At 48.3% G+C, this 21,847-nt stretch overlaps 1 protein-coding gene and 2 long non-coding RNA genes across 3 annotated transcripts; all 3 read left to right on the top strand.

Moving 5' to 3' along the window:
- The first annotated feature begins 3,607 nt into the window (after positions 1 to 3,607).
- On the top strand, positions 3,608 to 4,748 carry LOC148377509 (uncharacterized). Its single transcript, XR_015856660.1, has 4 exons — positions 3,608 to 3,692; positions 3,839 to 4,055; positions 4,314 to 4,507; positions 4,632 to 4,748. It is a non-coding gene; the product is annotated as an uncharacterized LOC148377509 (long non-coding RNA).
- A 3,209-nt stretch (positions 4,749 to 7,957) lies between these two features.
- LOC148377508 (janus kinase and microtubule-interacting protein 3-like) lies at positions 7,958 to 13,724 on the top strand. The gene is made up of 14 exons (XM_088368220.1): positions 7,958 to 7,963; positions 10,671 to 10,772; positions 10,909 to 11,013; positions 11,160 to 11,270; positions 11,352 to 11,465; positions 11,676 to 11,738; positions 11,825 to 11,923; positions 12,012 to 12,245; positions 12,366 to 12,431; positions 12,493 to 12,561; positions 12,638 to 12,715; positions 12,774 to 13,005; positions 13,085 to 13,210; positions 13,580 to 13,724. The coding sequence occupies exons 1-12, from the start codon at positions 7,958 to 7,960 to the stop codon at positions 12,867 to 12,869; spliced, it is 1,143 nt and encodes a 380-aa protein (XP_088224346.1). The 3' UTR covers positions 12,870 to 13,005; positions 13,085 to 13,210; positions 13,580 to 13,724.
- Positions 13,725 to 20,287: 6,563 nt separating this feature from the next.
- On the top strand, positions 20,288 to 21,428 carry LOC148377507 (uncharacterized). The gene is made up of 4 exons (XR_015856661.1): positions 20,288 to 20,372; positions 20,519 to 20,735; positions 20,994 to 21,187; positions 21,312 to 21,428. It is a non-coding gene; the product is annotated as an uncharacterized LOC148377507 (long non-coding RNA).
- Positions 21,429 to 21,847: the final 419 nt, after the last annotated feature.

Genomic DNA, 21,847 nt, shown 5'->3' with positions numbered 1-21,847 from the left:
TCTTTAACCTCAACCCCGCACGTTGTGTTGTATCTGTGAATGTTGGTTGTGGCCAAATGATAGTTTTCTTTCATTCGTTTAGGTTCCAAGAAAACTTGATGTAACTCTACTTTTAACTGCCGTTTCAGATAAGCGGGTATTACGTCGCAGTCATGTGCCGCGGATATGACGTAATTGCCCGAACCTCCGATTCAAATCTGTTGGCGCGATGGCCGTGAGCCACTGAGCAGCGACGATTATCAACAGAAATATCTTTATTTTCTGCTTGCAACTGGACCGTCTAGAGCGTACACGGTAAGTAACACTCATTGTGTTTAAGGAGATTTACGTTTGTAATAGCAGAAGTGTAGCCGCGTTGCGTTGTACGTGTGAAAATTGGTCGAGGCGAAATGTTAATGTTTAATTTCATTCCTTTAGGTTCCACGGTGTTTGTTGGCTGTATGTTTTCCACTGCAAGAAGAGGCTCGTATCATTGACCAGCAGGAGCTACAATGGTGAGTACCCCTTTCGTCTTCCATTTATGTTAAACACTTCCTATTTCATGTCTAACAGTACTCGATTTAACAAATAACCATAAATAAATACAGTGTGGGCAGTCACGTTAACATATGTGATTATCCTGCCTAATATGTTTATCACAAATATGTCACTAATCACTAATATGTTTATTTGTTTATCACAACACCTTTGGACCTTCAGCAATCGATTATTTCCCTTCATCTACATAGAGACAGAACGATGGTGTCTTAAACATCTCATTCATTTCACCAAATAACTTCACGCAGGTGGATAACGGCCGTCTCGGTCACGCTATGTTGCGTGATGCAGTTTTGAAGAACCAAATGCATTTATTCAATGAATAAGTCAAGCTAGTTCTATGTTTATGATGTTGTAAGTTACGGTACCGATTGAAGTTGAGTTCGAAGCCAGTGGAAAACAGCGCTGCGTTTGTGCTCTCCAGGCACAAATGTTGTGATCTCTGACTGACGACCGGGCGAGACTCGAGTAAGAGATGTCCAAACGAGCTCCGGCAGGGCGGGCCAAGGCGGAGCGAACGGACGCCCTTCAGGCCGCCAATGACGAGCTGAGAACCAAACTGATGGACGTCCAGTTAGAACTTCAGCAGGAGAAGAACAAGGTGAAAACCTCAACAGACAGACACTGCCTGCCTCCCTGCCTGCCTCCCTGCCTGCCTCCCTGTCTGCCTCCCTCCCTCCCAGTTTTCCCGATGTAGATTAGACATGCGTGTGCCATGACTGTGTCAGCCTACATCAACAAATGCACCGAGGACGTCAGCACCACTAAGAATATCATCACCCGGGGCAACCAACGACCCTGGATGACTGAGGAGGTACGTCAAACGCTACGAGCGCGGAACTCTGCCTTCAAGTCTGGCGACAAGGAGACACTGAGGACAGCGAGAGCCAACTTGAACCGTGCCATCAGGATAGCGAAGCGAGACCGCAGTCGAAAATTTCAGGATCGTTTCCACGACGTCAAAAACATCAGGAGTATGTGGCAAGGCATACGGGCGATTACAGACTACAACTCTGGGTGGGTGTAGTTGATGCTGACTTTCTAAATGGTCTAAATAACTTCTTTGGGAGGTTCGAGGCACTAAACGGCACTCCAGCAGTTAAAACTGTCCCCCATCAGGAAGAGGAGGTACTCTGCCTTGACTCCGCCGATGTGTTGAAAACCCTGAGGAGAGTCAACCCCTGTAAGGCCCCTGGCCCCGACAACATTCCTGGGCGTGTGTTCAGGGAATGTGCAAGTCATCTGGCTGGGGTCATCACAGACATTTTTAACACCTCGCTGGGCCAAGCCACAGTGCCGGCGTGCTTTAAGACTGCCTCCATCATTCCGGTGCCGAAGAAACCTCAAATCACCTCATTTAATGATTACCGGCCTGTTGCACTGACTCCGGTTATGATGAAGTGCTTCGAAAGGCTGCTTAAAGGTCACATCGTTTCCAGACTCCCCCTATTATTTGACCCGTTCCAGTTTGCCGACCGGCAAAACCGCTCCACTCAGGACGCCATCTCCTCCGTTCTTCACCTGAGCCTGGCTCACCTGGAGGAGAAGAACACCCATGTGCGGAGGCTGTTCCTGGACTTCAGCTCAGCGTTTAACACCATCATCCCACAGCATCTGGTAGGAAAATTGGAACACCTGGGCTTCAACACCCCCCTTCGCAACTGGCTGCTAGACTTCCTCACCAACAGACCTCAGTCAGTCCGGGTCGGACAGAACACCTCTGATGTCATCACCCTCAGCACAGGCTCCCTTCAGGGCTGCGTCCTGAGCCCCCTGCTGTGCACCCTGATGACACACGACTGCGTCCTCAGGTTCACCACCAATCACATCGTGAAGTCAGCAGACGACACAACGGTGGTGGGGCTCATCAGAGACAACAACGACCTGGACTACAGAGAGGAGGTGGAGCGGCTGGTGCAGAGAAAACAGCCTGATCCTGAATGAGGAGAAGATGAAGGAGATCATCGTCGACTTCAGGAAAAAACAGCCTCACCACGCTCCACTGATCATCAACAGCTCAGCTGTGGAGGTGGTCAGCACCACCAAATTCCTGGGGGTCCACATCACAGAAGACCTCACCTGGACTATGAACACTACGGCACTGGTCAAGAGGGCACAGAAGCGCTTGTACTTCCTGCGGAGGATGAGGAGAGCCCACCTGCCCCCACCCATCATGAGGACGTTCTACAGGAGCACCATAGAGAGCATTCTGACAAGCTGTCTCTCTGTGTGGTGTGGAGGCTGCACCGCCTCCGATTGGAAGAACGTGAGGAGAGTGGTGAGGACAGCAGAGAGGATCATAGGGGCTCCTCTTCCCTCCATTCAGGACATTTCATCTCAGCGCTGCATGTCCCGTGCCCGTAACATCATCAATGACCCATCACACCCCCACCATGGACTGTTCTCCCTGCTGCCCTCTGGGAAGAGGTTTGCAGCATCCGCTGCAGGTCCACCAGGTTCTGCAACAGCTTTTTCCCTGCTGTCATCAGACTGTTGAACACTAGAACTGTTGAGCTCTAAACTGAACTCTGCATCACACATTCACAGAACTTTATGACACTACGGACCTCTATCTTGCACTATCTCGCACTACCAACTTTACTGAACTTGTATAAACCCTTTAAATAGAAGTTTAATACATGGTTTAGCATTCCTCTGCACACTCTTGAATACTGTTTTGCCTACTTGCACTATTGCATAATTATCACTGCTGCACTTTATACTTATTTTTAATATATATATATATATAGTATATGTATATATATATATTTTCATAGGATATGTTACTTCTATTCAACTGCAATATCACTACTTTGTTGTAAGACGTATGCAACGGAATTTCGTTTTGTATGCACCATGTGCAGACAAGATGACAATAAAGTTTGTCTAAGTCTAAGTCTAAGTCATGTCAGGTCAGCTGTCTGGAGAGAGAGAGAAGTCAGGACCTGCGGGCGGAGCACCACCGTGCCACCGCCGCCATGACGGAACTCAAAAGCAAACTCCATGAGGAGAAGCAGAAAGAGTTAGCCATTACCAGGGAGACATTACTGCGGCAGCATGAAATGGAGCTGATGAGAGTGATCAAAATCAAAGATGGAGAGATCCAGCGACTGAATGCCTTGGTCCTCAGCCTGAGGGACGGCTCCATGGACAAGGTGATCCGCTCTATCCGTGTCTGACTATCCGCACGCCACGTCGGGCTTCGATGCGGCCGCTACCGTATTGTGTAGCTTGTCCCCAGTAAGCGTCGCGGCGCTCCGTTGCGGTCTCAACGGCCCGGTGTGGCGCAATGTCTGCTCAGGTGAGGAGGGGGGGCGCTTTGCTGGCGGAGGTGGAGGAGACGCGGCGGTGTCGGGAGACCGAGCGGTGTCGCCTCCACCAGGAGCGCGGAAGAAGCCCTGTCAGCGGCCCAGCAGGCCTGGCAGTCCCGAGCGGCCGAGCTCCGATCGGTTCATCACCAGCATCGGGAGGAGCTGAGCCGAACCAAGAGAGACTGCGAGAGGGAGATCCGCCGACTGGTAGGACTGATCAGATGCGCGGTGCGTGGCTATGTTCCCAATTTCGTTGTATACCTGCAGTGCAATGACACCTAAGGCATTCTATTCTATTCTATTTCACAAGAAGAAAATGTCCGGTTGCTCGCTTCGCTTTTGTCACAGCAAAGGTGTTCTAGTCGATTCAAGAAAAAAATTGGCCGGTTGCTCTCTTTGTTTTTGTCACAATTCTGGCAAATGAGTTTGCCCGCCTGCCTGAGCGCTCCCCGTTTGTACATCCAGACGGATGAGATCAAGCTGAAAGACAGAGCGGTTAGTGTTTTGGATGAAGCCCTGGGGCCGGCCACGTCCACCGCCTTCAGCTGCAGACTCAGGCTGCCGAGCAGCAGATCGCTGCCCTGAGGGATTCCCAAAGGGCGGGCCTAAACTACCCTGGAAGTGGGGTCAACGCCGCTACTAGCAATCCTCTTCATTGCGTAAGCCACCTCATCACACACTTGCAGTACGCATGACTTAGTTCGTTGCTGGAGGAAGGTAGCACAAAAACAGTTTTGAACTTTGAACGAGTGCTTGTGTGTGTGTGTTGCGGGGCGTTTTCAGTCTCAGGAGGATCGGGACACGCGACGGTTTCATCTGAAAATCGCTGAGCTCAGCGCAGTCATCAGGAAACTGGAGGATCGAAACGCCCTGCTTTCTGAAGAGCGCAATGAACTGGTAATTTATTGACGGCACGCTTGAAGGTTTGCGCTACGTTTGATGCGCGCCATCCAGCGAGGCACCCATTGCGTTTGCTTATTAGTTGAGCGGCGCGGCGAGTCGGTTGCCTGGTAGATGTCTTTTATTGGGAGCCAAAGCCACGATTCCGTTCAAACCGATGCAAAAGGAATGGATACGTTCTGGCCCGCGTGTTGTGCGTCTTTCACATCCCGCACTTCATGCTTGCAGCTAAAGCGACTGAGAGAAACAGAAAGCCAGTTTCTGCCACTCCTGTACAAAAACAAACGCCTGAGCAGGAAGAATGAAGAACTCTCGCTGGTGCTGTGTCGCCTTGAAAACAAAGTGCGCTTTGTCACCCAGGAGAACGAGGAGATGGCAAGCTTGGTAAGTCGACGCGGACAACGGCGGCGTGCCAACAGAGTCCACTGCATTTGTGTTCCACAGAGAAGGCCTAGTTCGCTCAATGACCTGGACCGCGGTTGCGGCCAGCAGGACGGTGAAATGGAGTTCCTTCAAGTTGTGGAGCAGCGGCACATCATCGACGACTTGTCCAAGGTCTTCAGGCAGGCGACTCGGTGCACGTACGGCAGCGCCGCGCTCGCTCGCTGTCGCCAGGAAACCTTTTCCGTCCAAAGCTTGGCCGGCGGCCGCCATCCAAAAAATTGGCCCCTTAAATTCCGACCTTTCAAGCAGGAGCATTGTGCGCACGCGTTTGAACACGCTTTAGACTTGTTTTGCCGTTTTCAGCAGCTCAAAGCTCCCGTTTTGTCAGCGCCTTTGCCACTCGCTGTGCGCTGAAAACGACGGACTTGCCCGGCTGCTCAGCCCGTCAACCATGAGCCGCGAGCGCGACGTCATTGTCCGTAGGCAGCTAGTGACAAAATGCACCCTGTTAGAGTTGCGCTCGCTCCAACTTATTTTGCAAGAACCACACGGGAGACAAGTAAGTTCTTTTGGACACCTGCAGGTGGAGAGTCCATCCGTTGTACGAATGAAGTCTGACTCTCGGCTCCTGCACGAGCATTTTAATTAAGAGAAACAGGGTGGGTGTAAGAGTGGATTGAATAGAGGAAGCCCTTGACCTCTAGTCAAAACATAGCAAGGGGTGTTTTACAACTTTGTGTAGGAAGGGATAAGCGATAGGGATAAATAAGGGATAAATAATATTATTTATTACAGGTCGCAGTCAAAGTCAAAGCAACACAATGATACGATAAAGATAATCTGGAAAACCCTGACACACCCTGTAGTTGTCACTTTTGGAAAAGACTCGAACTTTGATCGACACTTCCGGGCTGTTCTGACAGATCGTCGCTCTTCGGACGCAAAGTATGGCAGCGGACCAAGAGGTATGTACGGCTTCGTGCACCAACTGCACCCTTCTCTTAGAGAGGTTGTCTCTGCTAGAGGGACGTGTCCGCCAGTTAGAGCAGAATAGTGCGATAACAGTAGTTGCGGCGGACACAGACGCGGGCTGTAGTCAGCCCGCTAGCCCGGTTAGCATTAGCCCCAAGCGGCTTGCTGATCGCGATGAGCCAGGTAAGACGCATAGCCGTCCAAAGTCATCTCGGTCTACTGGCCCTCGCACTTTGGTCATAGGCGACTCCATTACCCGAAACATTACGCTTAAAAATCCAGCCACGGTAATGTGTATTCCTGGGGGCAGAGCACCCGACATAGAAGCTAATCTTAGGGAGCTGACTCGCAATAGGCCTAGTCAACAGCGTAGTTCCAACAACACTAGCTACTCGGACATAGTGATACATGTCGGCTCCAATGATGTTAGGATGAGACAATCAGAGATCACAAAGAAAAACATAGCGAGGACTTGTGATCTTGCCAGAAAGATGAGTCGGCATCGAGTATTTGTCTCTGGCCCCCTGCCTGGGAGAGGCACTGATGAGAGGTTTAGTAGATTAGTCTCCCTTAATCGATGGATGGCTGGGTTCTGTAAAAAGCAGGGACTGTATTTTATAGATAACTGGTCATCTTTCTGGGGCCGCCCCGACCTGCTGAGGAAGGACGGCCTTCACCCTAACCGTGAAGGCGCCTTCACTCTTTCTAGGAATATAGATTACTGTTTGAGCCTCTCATGACAGGTCACTCTAGAGCAGGCCAGGGCACAGGTGATTAGACCACCTGTGAGGATGGGTTTGGAGTCTGATAAGTTAAAGTTAACTAGCGCTAGGCTAGACTTTCAGCATACACATAGCTCCTCGTGTAGACTAGAGCGCGACAGTTTAAATAGTGCTGCAATACACACAAACACACTTTCTACTGGGGTAGTAGACAAATCCAATCACTCCGTCCCGACCGGTCTTGCTGATGAAACGGTGCCTGCTTTAGATAACTTCACATGTGTAACAAATATTCATCATCAAATTCCCACGGTCGTTTCATCCCACCGCCCTAATAAACTTTTGAGAGGTGATATTAGGCCTAGAGAACACAATTTTACTCGCATCCCGTTTAAAAATCTTTCGATAGATACGCACCCTGATCAACCGATTACACTTAAATTCGGTTTTATGAATATTAGATCACTTCATACGAAAGCAGTTCTCGTTAATGACCTTATCACGGAACATAATCTAAACGTTTTTGGTCTTTGCGAGACCTGGTTAAAACCTAATGAATTGCTGCCACTTAACGAGGCCTCGCCTCCAAATTTTGTGAGCTCGCATGTGGCACGTCCTCGAAAAAAGGGTGGGGGTGTCGCCCTCATCTCAAATTCTGAGCTTAGATTTAGGCCTCGCTCAATTCACGTATTTAAAACATTTGAAGTTCTCATTGTGCGATCCACTGCGTTACCGTCATTCTATCTTGTTGTTATTTACCGCCCACCCGGGGCTTACTCTGGCTTCCTGGATGAATTTTCAGAATTTGTGGCTGATCTAGTGACAAATGCAGATAATATAGTTATCATGGGTGATTTCAACATCCACATGAATTCACCGTCAGAACCACTGACTTCGGCATTTCAAACTTTAATCGATACGTGTGGTTTTACGCAAGCTGTACAAGCAGCAACGCATAAGAATGGAAATACCTTAGATCTGGTATTATCCCGGGGACTAGCAACCTCAAATATAGCAGTACTGCCATACACTACTGTTCTGTCTGATCATTTCTTAATAAAATTTGAAATTTTAGTTCCTTGTCAAAGACAAGAGAGCAATCGGCATTATAGCAGTCGTAATCTTAACTCCATGACTGCAACTGCGCTGTCTGAGTTACTGTCGCCGGCAACCGCCATGTTTCCCGCATACAGCGGCTCTATCGATAATCTTACAAATGAATTCAATGCGACATTATTAAAAGCCATCGACTCTGTGGCACCGCTACGTCTGAAAACTCGCCGTAGATGGCCAACTCCGTGGTTCACAGATGAAACACGTACGTTTAAACAATTATGTAGAAAGCATGAGCGCAGATGGCGTTTAACCAAACTTGAGGTTTTCCATCAGGCATGGAAGGACAGCCTCCTGAAATATAAAGATGCGCTAATTTTAGCAAAAACTCGTTATTTTTCGCAAGTCATTAATCTTAATAAAAACAATCCTAAATACCTATTTGATACAGTGGCAAAGCTAACTCTGCGCCAGCCGACCCCTGATAGCTCCTTCCACTCAGCTGACGAGTTTATGAAATTTTTTGCTCAAAAGATTGAGTCCATTAGGGACGAGATCAAGAATACCATGCCAATCGCTCCGCCGGTTACTAGCGCTGGGGATCATGCAATAACCCTCTCAAATTTTGAAAGCGTGTCCCTTGAAATGCTTACAAAATTGGTTAGTACGGCTAAACAAACAACATGTTTACTCGACCCGCTTCCAGCCAAACTACTTAAAGAATTATTTCCAATTTTAGGACCGTCCGTCTTAAATATAATCAATCTGTCTGTTTCCTCTGGGATAGTGCCAATAGCCTTTAAAACCGCTATTATTAAACCACTACTTAAGCGAGCAAATCTTGACCCGGACTGTCTCAGTAATTATAGGCCAGTTTCAAACCTCCCATTCATAGCAAAACTTCTCGAAAAAGTAGTAGCGCAGCAGCTTATTGATTACATGGTCGCTAATAATCGATATGACTCCTTTCAGTCTGGTTTTAGAGCTAATCATTCTACAGAGACAGCACTTGCTAAAGTGACTAATGATCTCCTCATAGCTATGGATTCAAATACGTCGTCTGTATTGTTACTACTCGATCTTAGTGCTGCCTTTGACACTGTAGACTTTGATATTTTATTAGGGCGTCTTAAAAGTTGTGTTGGTATCTCAGGGTCAGCACTCAGCTGGTTCAATTCCTATCTATCAGACAGGACGCACCGAGTGGTCCATGGTAATACGTCCTCTGAGCTTTATAATGTTACGTGTGGTGTTCCACAGGGATCGGTACTCGGACCGATTTTATTTAATATTTATATGATTCCGCTTGGGGACATAATACGTAAATATAATATTAGCTTTCAATGCTACGCGGATGACACCCAATTATATATGCCGTTATCGATGACAGATCCACGGGACTGTTGTAATCTCGAGGCGTGCCTTGCGGAGATCAAGCAATGGATGTCTCTCAACTTCCTTCGTCTTAACCCAGATAAAACTGAGATGTTGATAATTGGTCCTACTCGTTATCAACACTTATTTAAGGAAACCACTATAACTATAGATAACCGGACTATCACTCAGAGTGATACGGTAACTAATCTCGGGGTAATATTTGACCAAACGCTCTCCTTTCAAAAACACATTAAGAATATAACCAGGATTGCGTTTTTTCACCTTCGTAATATTGCTAAGATTCGTCCTATCCTCTCGACCGGGGATGCGGAAACCATTATACATGCGTTCGTTACGTCGCGCCTGGACTACTGTAATGTATTATTCTCTGGTCTTCCTAAGTCCAGTATCAAAAGTCTACAGTTAGTGCAAAATGCCGCTGCGAGGATGCTCTCACGGTCAAGAAAATTTGATCACATTACCCCAATATTAGCCAAATTACATTGGCTCCCGGTCCATTTAAGATGTGACTTCAAGGTTCTTCTACTAACCTATAAATCACTGCATGGCTTAGCGCCTTCATATCTCGTCGACCTAGTCGTTCCTTATGTTCCGTCTCGTAACCTTCGTTCGCAAAACGCTAGTCTTTTAGTTATACCTAGGGCCAAGAAAATGTCTGCAGGGTCTAGAGCATTCTCTATTCGGGCTCCAGAGCTTTGGAATGCCCTACCAATGGATATTAGAACTACTACCTCAGTAGAAACATTTAAGACACGTTTAAAGACACATTTCTATGAGATGGCCTTTAACTAACTTGTGATGGCCGATTTGGCCGGAGTTTGTTTTGTTCTCTCTGCCCACCCCCTCCCCGGCTGGGGAGGGGGTTAGGTGGCTCAAAAGCTGATCGCGGCTAGCTGGATTCTCGGGGACCAATTCAAGATGAAGGAACTGCAGCTCAACCCCCTTGAAGACACGGCCAGGACAACCGAGGGCACCTCCGACATCCATTTTTTCATTGATTTTCATATTATGTATTACTTTTGCACTCTCTGCATCCATTATAACCTGGTGATCCTGAAAGGGGGATCCTTCCATCTGTGGTCCCTTCTCAAGGTTTCTCATTTTCCCCTGGCAGGGGTTTTTTGAGTTTTTCCTTGCCCTTTTGGGAGCTTATGATCAGGGGATGCTTTGAGAATAATTGTCAATTTTTGGCTATGTGAAGCCCTTTGAGACTGTTTGTGATTTAGGGCTATACAAATAAACTTGACTTGACTTGACTTGAAGACGAGCGTCCCTCCAATCATCGCCGGTGACGTGTTTTTCAGGCTCTGGAGACAGGAGCTCATGTCAGAAATGTCATTGTGAGTCGCGTTTGTTTCTGCGCCGGAGCCGTTCGTTCCCTTTGCATCCAAAGAATCTCAAAGGCGGATTATTTGTGTCGACAGGAGAGAGATTTGCTGCTACGATACCGACGTCGAGAATCTCTGAGGAGGAACAAAGCGTGAGGTCCTGCAAGGTGAGTCTGTTTGTTTGCGGCTGCTTGGTGTTGCGCAAGATGAAATGGCCTTTTTCTCGCTATCGTTCCTCTCGTCGATTCATCGTGAGGTGTCGCTTCAGTTTGTTCAGAGAGATGTTTGCTTCCGCGCCCGCAGGTCATCGAAACATTTTACGGCTACGACGAAGACGTGTTGGTGGACTCGGACGGATCGTCCTTGTCTTTTCACACCGACAGAACCCCCGACACGGAACCCGAAGAGGTAGCCCGCCATTTCTGCCAGCGTATTGGCACCAAACATTCCTCTTCAGCCTGGAATCGGACTCGTCTTTGCGTCGCGGGTGCTTTGTCGCCGGTCTGACTGATTCTGGTACTAGTGCTGTGTTGCATTGGTGTGTGCATGAAGAGGCGGGGCTTCGCTACCGCCAGCTGACGCAAGAATATCAAGCGCTGCAACGAGCCTACGCTCTGCTAGCCCAGACCAGCGAAGGGGACTACGACGCCGAGAAGGAGATCAAGGTGGCGCCCCTTCCCGCAACCCCCGGCCGGGTCGCAGCCTCCCCGTTCTCACCCAGCCTCGGGTGCTCTCTGGTCTGAAAGGAGGAGGAGGAGCCTCCCTCCTCCTTTCAGACCAGAGAAAAGCTGATGGTAGAAATGGGTCACTATCAAAGCAGAGTAGCAGATCTGGAGTCAGCGCTGAAGCAACAAGGACAGGTAAGCTCATCAATGAGCACACCTTTTTCTCAGACAAAATAGCTACATTCTTCAGTCACTCATCCGTCTGGCATTACTGGACCAACCCCCCCCCCGAACGTGGCTGGGAAAATGCGGAGAAAAGCAAATGTCATTTTCCAGTCAACCAAAGAATTTGTGGATGAAAATGACACAACATTCCAAAGCTGTCCACGCGTTTGTCTCTTCTAGAATGTCAAGTGGGTGGAGGAGAAGCAGCTGCTGCGTCAGAGCAATCAGCAGTTGGCCGAAAAGGTGACGGAAAGAAAGGCGCTGGGCGGAGTCGCTTGGCGTCACACCTGTCGGGAAGCCCCGCAGATGAGGTCTGACTGTCCTTTCAGGTCAGGCGGATGGAGGCGGAAGAAGCGCGTCTGAAAGAGCACATCCAGGATATCCGAGACCAAAACGAACTGCTTGAGTTCCGCATCCTGGAGCTGGAGGTGGGAAGACTCGCACAAGCGTGTTGAGGCCAGAGATGTACGGACGGACGGACGGACGGACGGACGGATGCATGCCTCTGCCTTTCAGGAGAGGGAGTGGCGCTCCCCCGTCTTGAAGTTTCTGCAAGTCCGTTTCCCAGACGGCCTCAGCCCTTTGCAGATCTACTGCGAGGCCGAGGGCGTGAGCGTAGGTAAGGCGTCCCTCGCAACCCTAACCTTAACCCGAGGTCCCAGAATACCTTACATTGCTCCTTGCGCCTTTCCCCCGGACATCGTCATCAGTGATCTGATGAAGAAGCTGGACATCCTGGGCTATAACGCCGTAAGTGTATGTCGAACTCCTTATGTTCGCACTCCACGAGACTCGGCGGCTCAAATGTGACTTTTGGAAGGCTTTGCGCTGAAAGAAGCTTGTTGACGCTGTGCCTTTGGGCTCTTGCAGAATCTCACCAACGAGGAGCAGGTGGTCGTGATTCACGCCAGGACCCTTCTCACCCTAGCCGAGAAGGTAACGCGCACGTCCACGCACGCTCTCGCATTCTGCTTATGTGACAGCAGCCTTTCCTCAGTGGTTAGAATACATCAAAGTGACCAAGTCAGCACTTCAACAGAAGATGTTGGACATTGAAAGTGAGAAGGTAGACAGACACGCGACATCAGCCAAGGGGAACTCCGGCAATGTGCCCCAACAATTCTGACCTTGAGCTGTGCTAGGATATGTTCTGCAAGCAGAAGGGCTACCTGGATGAAGAGTTGGACTTCAGGAAGTGTTCCATGGACCAGGCTCATAAGGTAAGCCGCCCTCAAATCTCCCGCCGGACCACTGATGGACGAGGATTGCGGCCCAGAGGATCCTGGAGCTGGAGGCCATGTTGTACGAGGCGCTACCGCAGCGGGACTGCCCCGCCACGGACGGCGAAAAAGCCAGCCACGCTGGCGTGAATGACGTGCTGACGGCGGATCAGAGAGAAGAGCTTAGGAGCGCCGTGGACCAATGGAAGCGAGCCCTGATGTGCGAGTTGAGGGAGCGCGACGCTTGCATCCTCCAAGAGAGAATGGATCTGCTGCACAGCGCGCAACAGGTAAGGGCCCAAAGCCAGCCCGGCACTTACTTGCACGCTTACTGGCTTTTGAATGCCACTTTCCATTTGTCCGTCCTAGAGGAACAAAGAGCTGAAAGAATTCATCGAAGCTCAGAAGAGACAAATCAAACAATTGGAGGAGAAGTTTCTGTTTCTCTTTCTATTCTTCTCCTTGGCCTTCATTCTGTGGCCCTAACACCAGCTGGTGAGTGAGCTCCAGCGGCACCGCACTCGACACCTCCGATACACTGCCAGCCGGTCTCAGACGTTGGCAGACGCTCCGATGCCAACGTATACCCCCCGCCACGGTGACAGAGGCACCGCGTCACACCGGCGCTCATCCAATCAGAAGGCAGGAAAAGCAAATTCACATGCAGGGCACTTTTGAACCAGAAGAGAGCGCCACAAAAAACGGTTGTTGCCCCAAACGCGCACTAAAAAGGGTCAGAATAACAAGAGTCCCACTGGCCAGCCGGGGCCACCCGTCCAGCTGTTTCTTCAGGGGGGAAAAAAATTGGAGTCACCGGTGAGTACATTTTGCATTTAGCTCTGCTTTTCTGCTTCTGTCTTCAAGTGTGTGGCATCCTGCGATCAAAGATTCAGCCAACCCCAAAGCGGTTGACCTCAACGTCCCACCACCATGCCTACCAGAGCAGGTGACGTGATGCTTTGGACATCCTTCCGTCTCAGATGCCCAAAAGTACTCTTTGCCACATCTGCGGCAATACGGTGTCTTTTCAAAGGTGCAAATAAATCCAGCGTGGGCGGAACACGCACGTCTTCGGTTTTTCCCGCTTTGTTTGTGTGACAGCTGTTGTGAAAATTTTATACAAATAAAGTTGTATAGTACAGGTTTGGCCAAGCCGCAACTCCCGAACCGCATGCGGCTCTTTTATGTTCATATCAACATTTGTGTGTGTGTGTGTGTGTGTGTGGGGGGGGGGGGGGTTGTGCGTGTTGGCTTCACTTGAGTTCAATTTGGTATTTTGGTCAAAAGCGCATGTGGTGAAATTCCACAAAGTAGGATGGGCAAACACATTTCTTTAAACTATGAGTGTCAATTGGGCTCTCGAAATGGCAGGGAAAAGATGCACAGCAAAACGAAAATACGTAGATGAACACAGGACGTTTTAATCAGAGTGGGAAAGTTTCTATTTTTTGTTGAACGTGATGGCAAACCATTCTGCCTGATATGTCAGACCTCAGCGCATTTCAAAGATTCAAATCTTCAGCGCCATGCACTTCAGCTCACTCCATGCTAACATTGATCAGGCGTCGAACCCGCATCATCATGCTTAAGAGGTGGCCATGCTAACCAGTGCGCCATTATGTCGACGCATAATAACTAAGTCTACTGGTCAAAACAGCGGTTACTATATGACGTCGCTACGTCGTGGTCACGTGACGCAGACAAGACGTCAATGGACGTGGGCAGAGTTAACTTGTTTAAAAGGGAGTAGGCAGAAGAAATATTTAATTTATTTAAATCTATTTTGAGTGCACACCATTATGCCAATGCATAACAACTGTAAATCTACTAAACAAAACAGCGGTTGCTATATGACATCTGCCACGTCGTGGTCACGTGACATACGTGACGTCGATGGGCGTAACTTTCGCCGGAATTCAAATCCGCGGGGAGAGTTAACTTGTTTAAAAGAGAGTGGGCAGAAGAATTATTTAATTTATTTAAATCTATTTGGTGTGTGCGCCATTATGTCAATGCATAACAACTGTAAGTCTACTAAACAAAACAGCGGTTGCTATATGACGTCTGCCACGTCGTGGTCACGTGACGCGGACGTGACGTCGACGCCTACTTTACATCCCACCGATCACAGGACCCCTCGGCTGCATAACCGTGCCCCCTTCCCAACCAATCGGATTTGCTATACGCGAAAACGACGCCAATGGAAAGAGCTTCCGCCCAAATTTAAATCCGTGGGCGTGGCTCGCAGCAGGAAGTAGGAAAATGGCGGCGATGTTGACAAAGACACAGCGGATGGTAACATACGACTAACAAGAGAAATATTTTTATTTTCTGCTTGCAACTGGACCGTCCAGAGCGTACACGGTAAGTACAACTCATCGTTTTTAAAAAGAAGTACTTTTGTTGCCCTGAAAAGCGAGTGAGCGTGGCGTTTGTGGGGGACGTCGAATTTCGACGATTCTTTCTGGTCAACGGTTGTAAATGATTGTGTTGATTAAAAAAGAAAACTTGATGTAACTCTACTTTTAACTGCCGTTTCAGATAGATTTGGAATTGCATCACATCCAATTTTGCCTAGAGCGTACACGGTAAGTAACACTCGTTGTGTTTAAGGAGATTTACGTTTGTAATAGCAGAAGTGTAGCCGCGTTGCGTTGTACGTGTGAATGTTGGTCCGGGCGAAATGTTAATGTTTAATTTCATTCCTTTAGGTTCCACGGTGTTTGTTGGCTGCAAGTTTTCCACTGCAAGAAGAGGCTCATATCATTGACCAGGAGCGAGCTACAATGGTGAGTAGCCATAACATTTATGTTAAACACTTCCTATTTCATGTCTAACAGTACTTGATTTAACAAATAACCATAAATAAATACAGTGTGGGCACTGAAGTTAACATATGTGATTATACTGCCTAATCTGTCACCGAGTAGATTGTTGCAAAGTAATATAAGATCCAAAGTTGTAATTCAGAATAGTTTTCAAAAGAAGGCCATTAGAATTATATACAAGTCTGATTACCCTGAACAAGCTATTAATTAAATCACAAATTCTTCAATTCAAAGATTTGGTAGATTATCAGACAAATAATGTCTAACAGTAATTGATTTAACACATCACGATAAGTAGATTGAGTGTGGGCACTCTCAAGTTAACATATGTGATTATACTGCCTAATCTGTTACAGAGTATGTTGTTGCCAAGTAATGTAGAATAGATCCAAAGTAGTAATCCAGAATAGTTTTGAAGAGGCCATTAGAATGATAAACAAATCTGATTACCTTGAACATAATAACAAGCTAAGTGTTTAATATGTCCTATGAAGTCAAAATTGGGCACCATCATGTGGTGAAATTTGGAATTGCATCACATCCAATTTTGCCTGGGAACAAACAGATTACATAAATCTTAGTTTTGAATAAGCCACTCCTTCTCAAACAAGTAAACTCTGCCCATTTTGCGCAGTAGATGTTCTGTTAATATCTAGTATTTATACAAAGTCATAATTTAAATTGCTTTCAACCTTCATTCATCGGTTCAACCAACATTACTCGCTCTTATTACCAACTTGTATTGATTTAACTAAGCGTTTAATACTTCCTATCAGGTCTCAAATCGAGATTTGGCAAAATACAATTTCAGCAAATCCAATTTTGCCAGGGAACAAAAATAGATTAAATAAACTAAATAAGTCCTCTTCCCATTAAATAAATCAGAAAAGTCTGTCTTGTAACCAGTCCTCTTCAAACAAGTAAAGTCTGCCCATTTTGTGCCGTAGATTTTGTGTCTATGCCTAGTATTTAAACAAAATCATAATTTAAACGACTTCTTTCCTTTTTGCCTGGGAAGAAAAGTAGATTAAATAAATTTAATAAGTCTTACTACTTCCCATTAAATAAATTAAATACGTCTTACTTGTTCCCACTCCTTTTCAAAACAGTAGTTTAAAACGAGGGCCCTTCACTCAATCTTTAACCTCAACCCCGCACGTTGTGTTGTATCTGTGAATGTTGGTTGTGGCCAAATGATAGTTTTCTTTCATTCGTTTAGGTTCCAAGAAAACTTGATGTAACTCTACTTTTAACTGCCGTTTCAGATAAGCGGGTATTACGTCGCAGTCATGTGCCGCGGATATGACGTAATTGCCCGAACCTCCGATTCAAATCTGTTGGCGCGATGGCCGTGAGCCACTGAGCAGCGACGATTATCAACAGAAATATCTTTATTTTCTGCTTGCAACTGGACCGTCTAGAGCGTACACGGTAAGTAACACTCATTGTGTTTAAGGAGATTTACGTTTGTAATAGCAGAAGTGTAGCCGCGTTGCGTTGTACGTGTGAAAATTGGTCGAGGCGAAATGTTAATGTTTAATTTCATTCCTTTAGGTTCCACGGTGTTTGTTGGCTGTATGTTTTCCACTGCAAGAAGAGGCTCGTATCATTGACCAGCAGGAGCTACAATGGTGAGTACCCCTTTCGTCTTCCATTTATGTTAAACACTTCCTATTTCATGTCTAACAGTACTCGATTTAACAAATAACCATAAATAAATACAGTGTGGGCAGTCACGTTAACATATGTGATTATCCTGCCTAATATGTTTATCACAAATATGTCACTAATCACTAATATGTTTATTTGTTTATCACAACACCTTTGGACCTTCAGCAATCGATTATTTCCCTTCATCTACATAGAGACAGAACGATGGTGTCTTAAACATCTCATTCATTTCACCAAATAACTTCACGCAGGTGGATAACGGCCGTCTCGGTCACGCTATGTTGCGTGATGCAGTTTTGAAGAACCAAATGCATTTATTCAATGAATAAGTCAAGCTAGTTCTATGTTTATGATGTTGTAAGTTACGGTACCGATTGAAGTTGAGTTCGAAGCCAGTGGAAAACAGCGCTGCGTTTGTGCTCTCCAGGCACAAATGTTGTGATCTCTGACTGACGACCGGGCGAGACTCGAGTAAGAGATGTCCAAACGAGCTCCGGCAGGGCGGGCCAAGGCGGAGCGAACGGACGCCCTTCAGGCCGCCAATGACGAGCTGAGAACCAAACTGATGGACGTCCAGTTAGAACTTCAGCAGGAGAAGAACAAGGTGAAAACCTCAACAGACAGACACTGCCTGCCTCCCTGCCTGCCTCCCTGCCTGCCTCCCTGTCTGCCTCCCTCCCTCCCAGTTTTCCCGATGTAGATTAGACATGCGTGTGCCATGACTGTGTCAGCCTACATCAACAAATGCACCGAGGACGTCAGCACCACTAAGAATATCATCACCCGGGGCAACCAACGACCCTGGATGACTGAGGAGGTACGTCAAACGCTACGAGCGCGGAACTCTGCCTTCAAGTCTGGCGACAAGGAGACACTGAGGACAGCGAGAGCCAACTTGAACCGTGCCATCAGGATAGCGAAGCGAGACCGCAGTCGAAAATTTCAGGATCGTTTCCACGACGTCAAAAACATCAGGAGTATGTGGCAAGGCATACGGGCGATTACAGACTACAACTCTGGGTGGGTGTAGTTGATGCTGACTTTCTAAATGGTCTAAATAACTTCTTTGGGAGGTTCGAGGCACTAAACGGCACTCCAGCAGTTAAAACTGTCCCCCATCAGGAAGAGGAGGTACTCTGCCTTGACTCCGCCGATGTGTTGAAAACCCTGAGGAGAGTCAACCCCTGTAAGGCCCCTGGCCCCGACAACATTCCTGGGCGTGTGTTCAGGGAATGTGCAAGTCATCTGGCTGGGGTCATCACAGACATTTTTAACACCTCGCTGGGCCAAGCCACAGTGCCGGCGTGCTTTAAGACTGCCTCCATCATTCCGGTGCCGAAGAAACCTCAAATCACCTCATTTAATGATTACCGGCCTGTTGCACTGACTCCGGTTATGATGAAGTGCTTCGAAAGGCTGCTTAAAGGTCACATCGTTTCCAGACTCCCCCTATTATTTGACCCGTTCCAGTTTGCCGACCGGCAAAACCGCTCCACTCAGGACGCCATCTCCTCCGTTCTTCACCTGAGCCTGGCTCACCTGGAGGAGAAGAACACCCATGTGCGGAGGCTGTTCCTGGACTTCAGCTCAGCGTTTAACACCATCATCCCACAGCATCTGGTAGGAAAATTGGAACACCTGGGCTTCAACACCCCCCTTCGCAACTGGCTGCTAGACTTCCTCACCAACAGACCTCAGTCAGTCCGGGTCGGACAGAACACCTCTGATGTCATCACCCTCAGCACAGGCTCCCTTCAGGGCTGCGTCCTGAGCCCCCTGCTGTGCACCCTGATGACACACGACTGCGTCCTCAGGTTCACCACCAATCACATCGTGAAGTCAGCAGACGACACAACGGTGGTGGGGCTCATCAGAGACAACAACGACCTGGACTACAGAGAGGAGGTGGAGCGGCTGGTGCAGAGAAAACAGCCTGATCCTGAATGAGGAGAAGATGAAGGAGATCATCGTCGACTTCAGGAAAAAACAGCCTCACCACGCTCCACTGATCATCAACAGCTCAGCTGTGGAGGTGGTCAGCACCACCAAATTCCTGGGGGTCCACATCACAGAAGACCTCACCTGGACTATGAACACTACGGCACTGGTCAAGAGGGCACAGAAGCGCTTGTACTTCCTGCGGAGGATGAGGAGAGCCCACCTGCCCCCACCCATCATGAGGACGTTCTACAGGAGCACCATAGAGAGCATTCTGACAAGCTGTCTCTCTGTGTGGTGTGGAGGCTGCACCGCCTCCGATTGGAAGAACGTGAGGAGAGTGGTGAGGACAGCAGAGAGGATCATAGGGGCTCCTCTTCCCTCCATTCAGGACATTTCATCTCAGCGCTGCATGTCCCGTGCCCGTAACATCATCAATGACCCATCACACCCCCACCATGGACTGTTCTCCCTGCTGCCCTCTGGGAAGAGGTTTGCAGCATCCGCTGCAGGTCCACCAGGTTCTGCAACAGCTTTTTCCCTGCTGTCATCAGACTGTTGAACACTAGAACTGTTGAGCTCTAAACTGAACTCTGCATCACACATTCACAGAACTTTATGACACTACGGACCTCTATCTTGCACTATCTCGCACTACCAACTTTACTGAACTTGTATAAACCCTTTAAATAGAAGTTTAATACATGGTTTAGCATTCCTCTGCACACTCTTGAATACTGTTTTGCCTACTTGCACTATTGCATAATTATCACTGCTGCACTTTATACTTATTTTTAATATATATATATATATAGTATATGTATATATATATATTTTCATAGGATATGTTACTTCTATTCAACTGCAATATCACTACTTTGTTGTAAGACGTATGCAACGGAATTTCGTTTTGTATGCACCATGTGCAGACAAGATGACAATAAAGTTTGTCTAAGTCTAAGTCTAAGTCATGTCAGGTCAGCTGTCTGGAGAGAGAGAGAAGTCAGGACCTGCGGGCGGAGCACCACCGTGCCACCGCCGCCATGACGGAACTCAAAAGCAAACTCCATGAGGAGAAGCAGAAAGAGTTAGCCATTACCAGGGAGACATTACTGCGGCAGCATGAAATGGAGCTGATGAGAGTGATCAAAATCAAAGATGGAGAGATCCAGCGACTGAATGCCTTGGTCCTCAGCCTGAGGGACGGCTCCATGGACAAGGTGATCCGCTCTATCCGTGTCTGACTATCCGCACGCCACGTCGGGCTTCGATGCGGCCGCTACCGTATTGTGTAGCTTGTCCCCAGTAAGCGTCGCGGCGCTCCGTTGCGGTCTCAACGGCCCGGTGTGGCGCAATGTCTGCTCAGGTGAGGAGGGGGGGCGCTTTGCTGGCGGAGGTGGAGGAGACGCGGCGGTGTCGGGAGACCGAGCGGTGTCGCCTCCACCAGGAGCGCGGAAGAAGCCCTGTCAGCGGCCCAGCAGGCCTGGCAGTCCCGAGCGGCCGAGCTCCGATCGGTTCATCACCAGCATCGGGAGGAGCTGAGCCGAACCAAGAGAGACTGCGAGAGGGAGATCCGCCGACTGGTAGGACTGATCAGATGCGCGGTGCGTGGCTATGTTCCCAATTTCGTTGTATACCTGCAGTGCAATGACACCTAAGGCATTCTATTCTATTCTATTTCACAAGAAGAAAATGTCCGGTTGCTCGCTTCGCTTTTGTCACAGCAAAGGTGTTCTAGTCGATTCAAGAAAAAAATTGGCCGGTTGCTCTCTTTGTTTTTGTCACAATTCTGGCAAATGAGTTTGCCCGCCTGCCTGAGCGCTCCCCGTTTGTACATCCAGACGGATGAGATCAAGCTGAAAGACAGAGCGGTTAGTGTTTTGGATGAAGCCCTGGGGCCGGCCACGTCCACCGCCTTCAGCTGCAGACTCAGGCTGCCGAGCAGCAGATCGCTGCCCTGAGGGATTCCCAAAGGGCGGGCCTAAACTACCCTGGAAGTGGGGTCAACGCCGCTACTAGCAATCCTCTTCATTGCGTAAGCCACCTCATCACACACTTGCAGTACGCATGACTTAGTTCGTTGCTGGAGGAAGGTAGCACAAAAACAGTTTTGAACTTTGAACGAGTGCTTGTGTGTGTGTGTTGCGGGGCGTTTTCAGTCTCAGGAGGATCGGGACACGCGACGGTTTCATCTGAAAATCGCTGAGCTCAGCGCAGTCATCAGGAAACTGGAGGATCGAAACGCCCTGCTTTCTGAAGAGCGCAATGAACTGGTAATTTATTGACGGCACGCTTGAAGGTTTGCGCTACGTTTGATGCGCGCCATCCAGCGAGGCACCCATTGCGTTTGCTTATTAGTTGAGCGGCGCGGCGAGTCGGTTGCCTGGTAGATGTCTTTTATTGGGAGCCAAAGCCACGATTCCGTTCAAACCGATGCAAAAGGAATGGATACGTTCTGGCCCGCGTGTTGTGCGTCTTTCACATCCCGCACTTCATGCTTGCAGCTAAAGCGACTGAGAGAAACAGAAAGCCAGTTTCTGCCACTCCTGTACAAAAACAAACGCCTGAGCAGGAAGAATGAAGAACTCTCGCTGGTGCTGTGTCGCCTTGAAAACAAAGTGCGCTTTGTCACCCAGGAGAACGAGGAGATGGCAAGCTTGGTAAGTCGACGCGGACAACGGCGGCGTGCCAACAG

This window comes from Syngnathus floridae, unplaced genomic scaffold (genome assembly GCF_059516105.1).
Source record: "Syngnathus floridae isolate MCC-2025c unplaced genomic scaffold, RoL_Sflo_1.0 HiC_scaffold_142, whole genome shotgun sequence".
NCBI classification, from domain to species: domain Eukaryota; kingdom Metazoa; phylum Chordata; class Actinopteri; order Syngnathiformes; family Syngnathidae; genus Syngnathus; species Syngnathus floridae.
This window is presented reverse-complemented; position numbering and strand designations above follow the sequence as displayed.

What these genes read in the sequence shown, in the direction of transcription:
- LOC148377508 (XM_088368220.1), top strand. An exon ending in CCGACACGGAACCCGAAGAG is followed by an intron (nt 11,014 to 11,159) that starts GTAGCCCGCCAT and finishes GTGCATGAAGAG; the next exon opens with GCGGGGCTTCGCTACCGCCA. An exon ending in CCATGGACCAGGCTCATAAG is followed by an intron (nt 12,716 to 12,773) that starts GTAAGCCGCCCT and finishes TGCGGCCCAGAG; the next exon opens with GATCCTGGAGCTGGAGGCCA.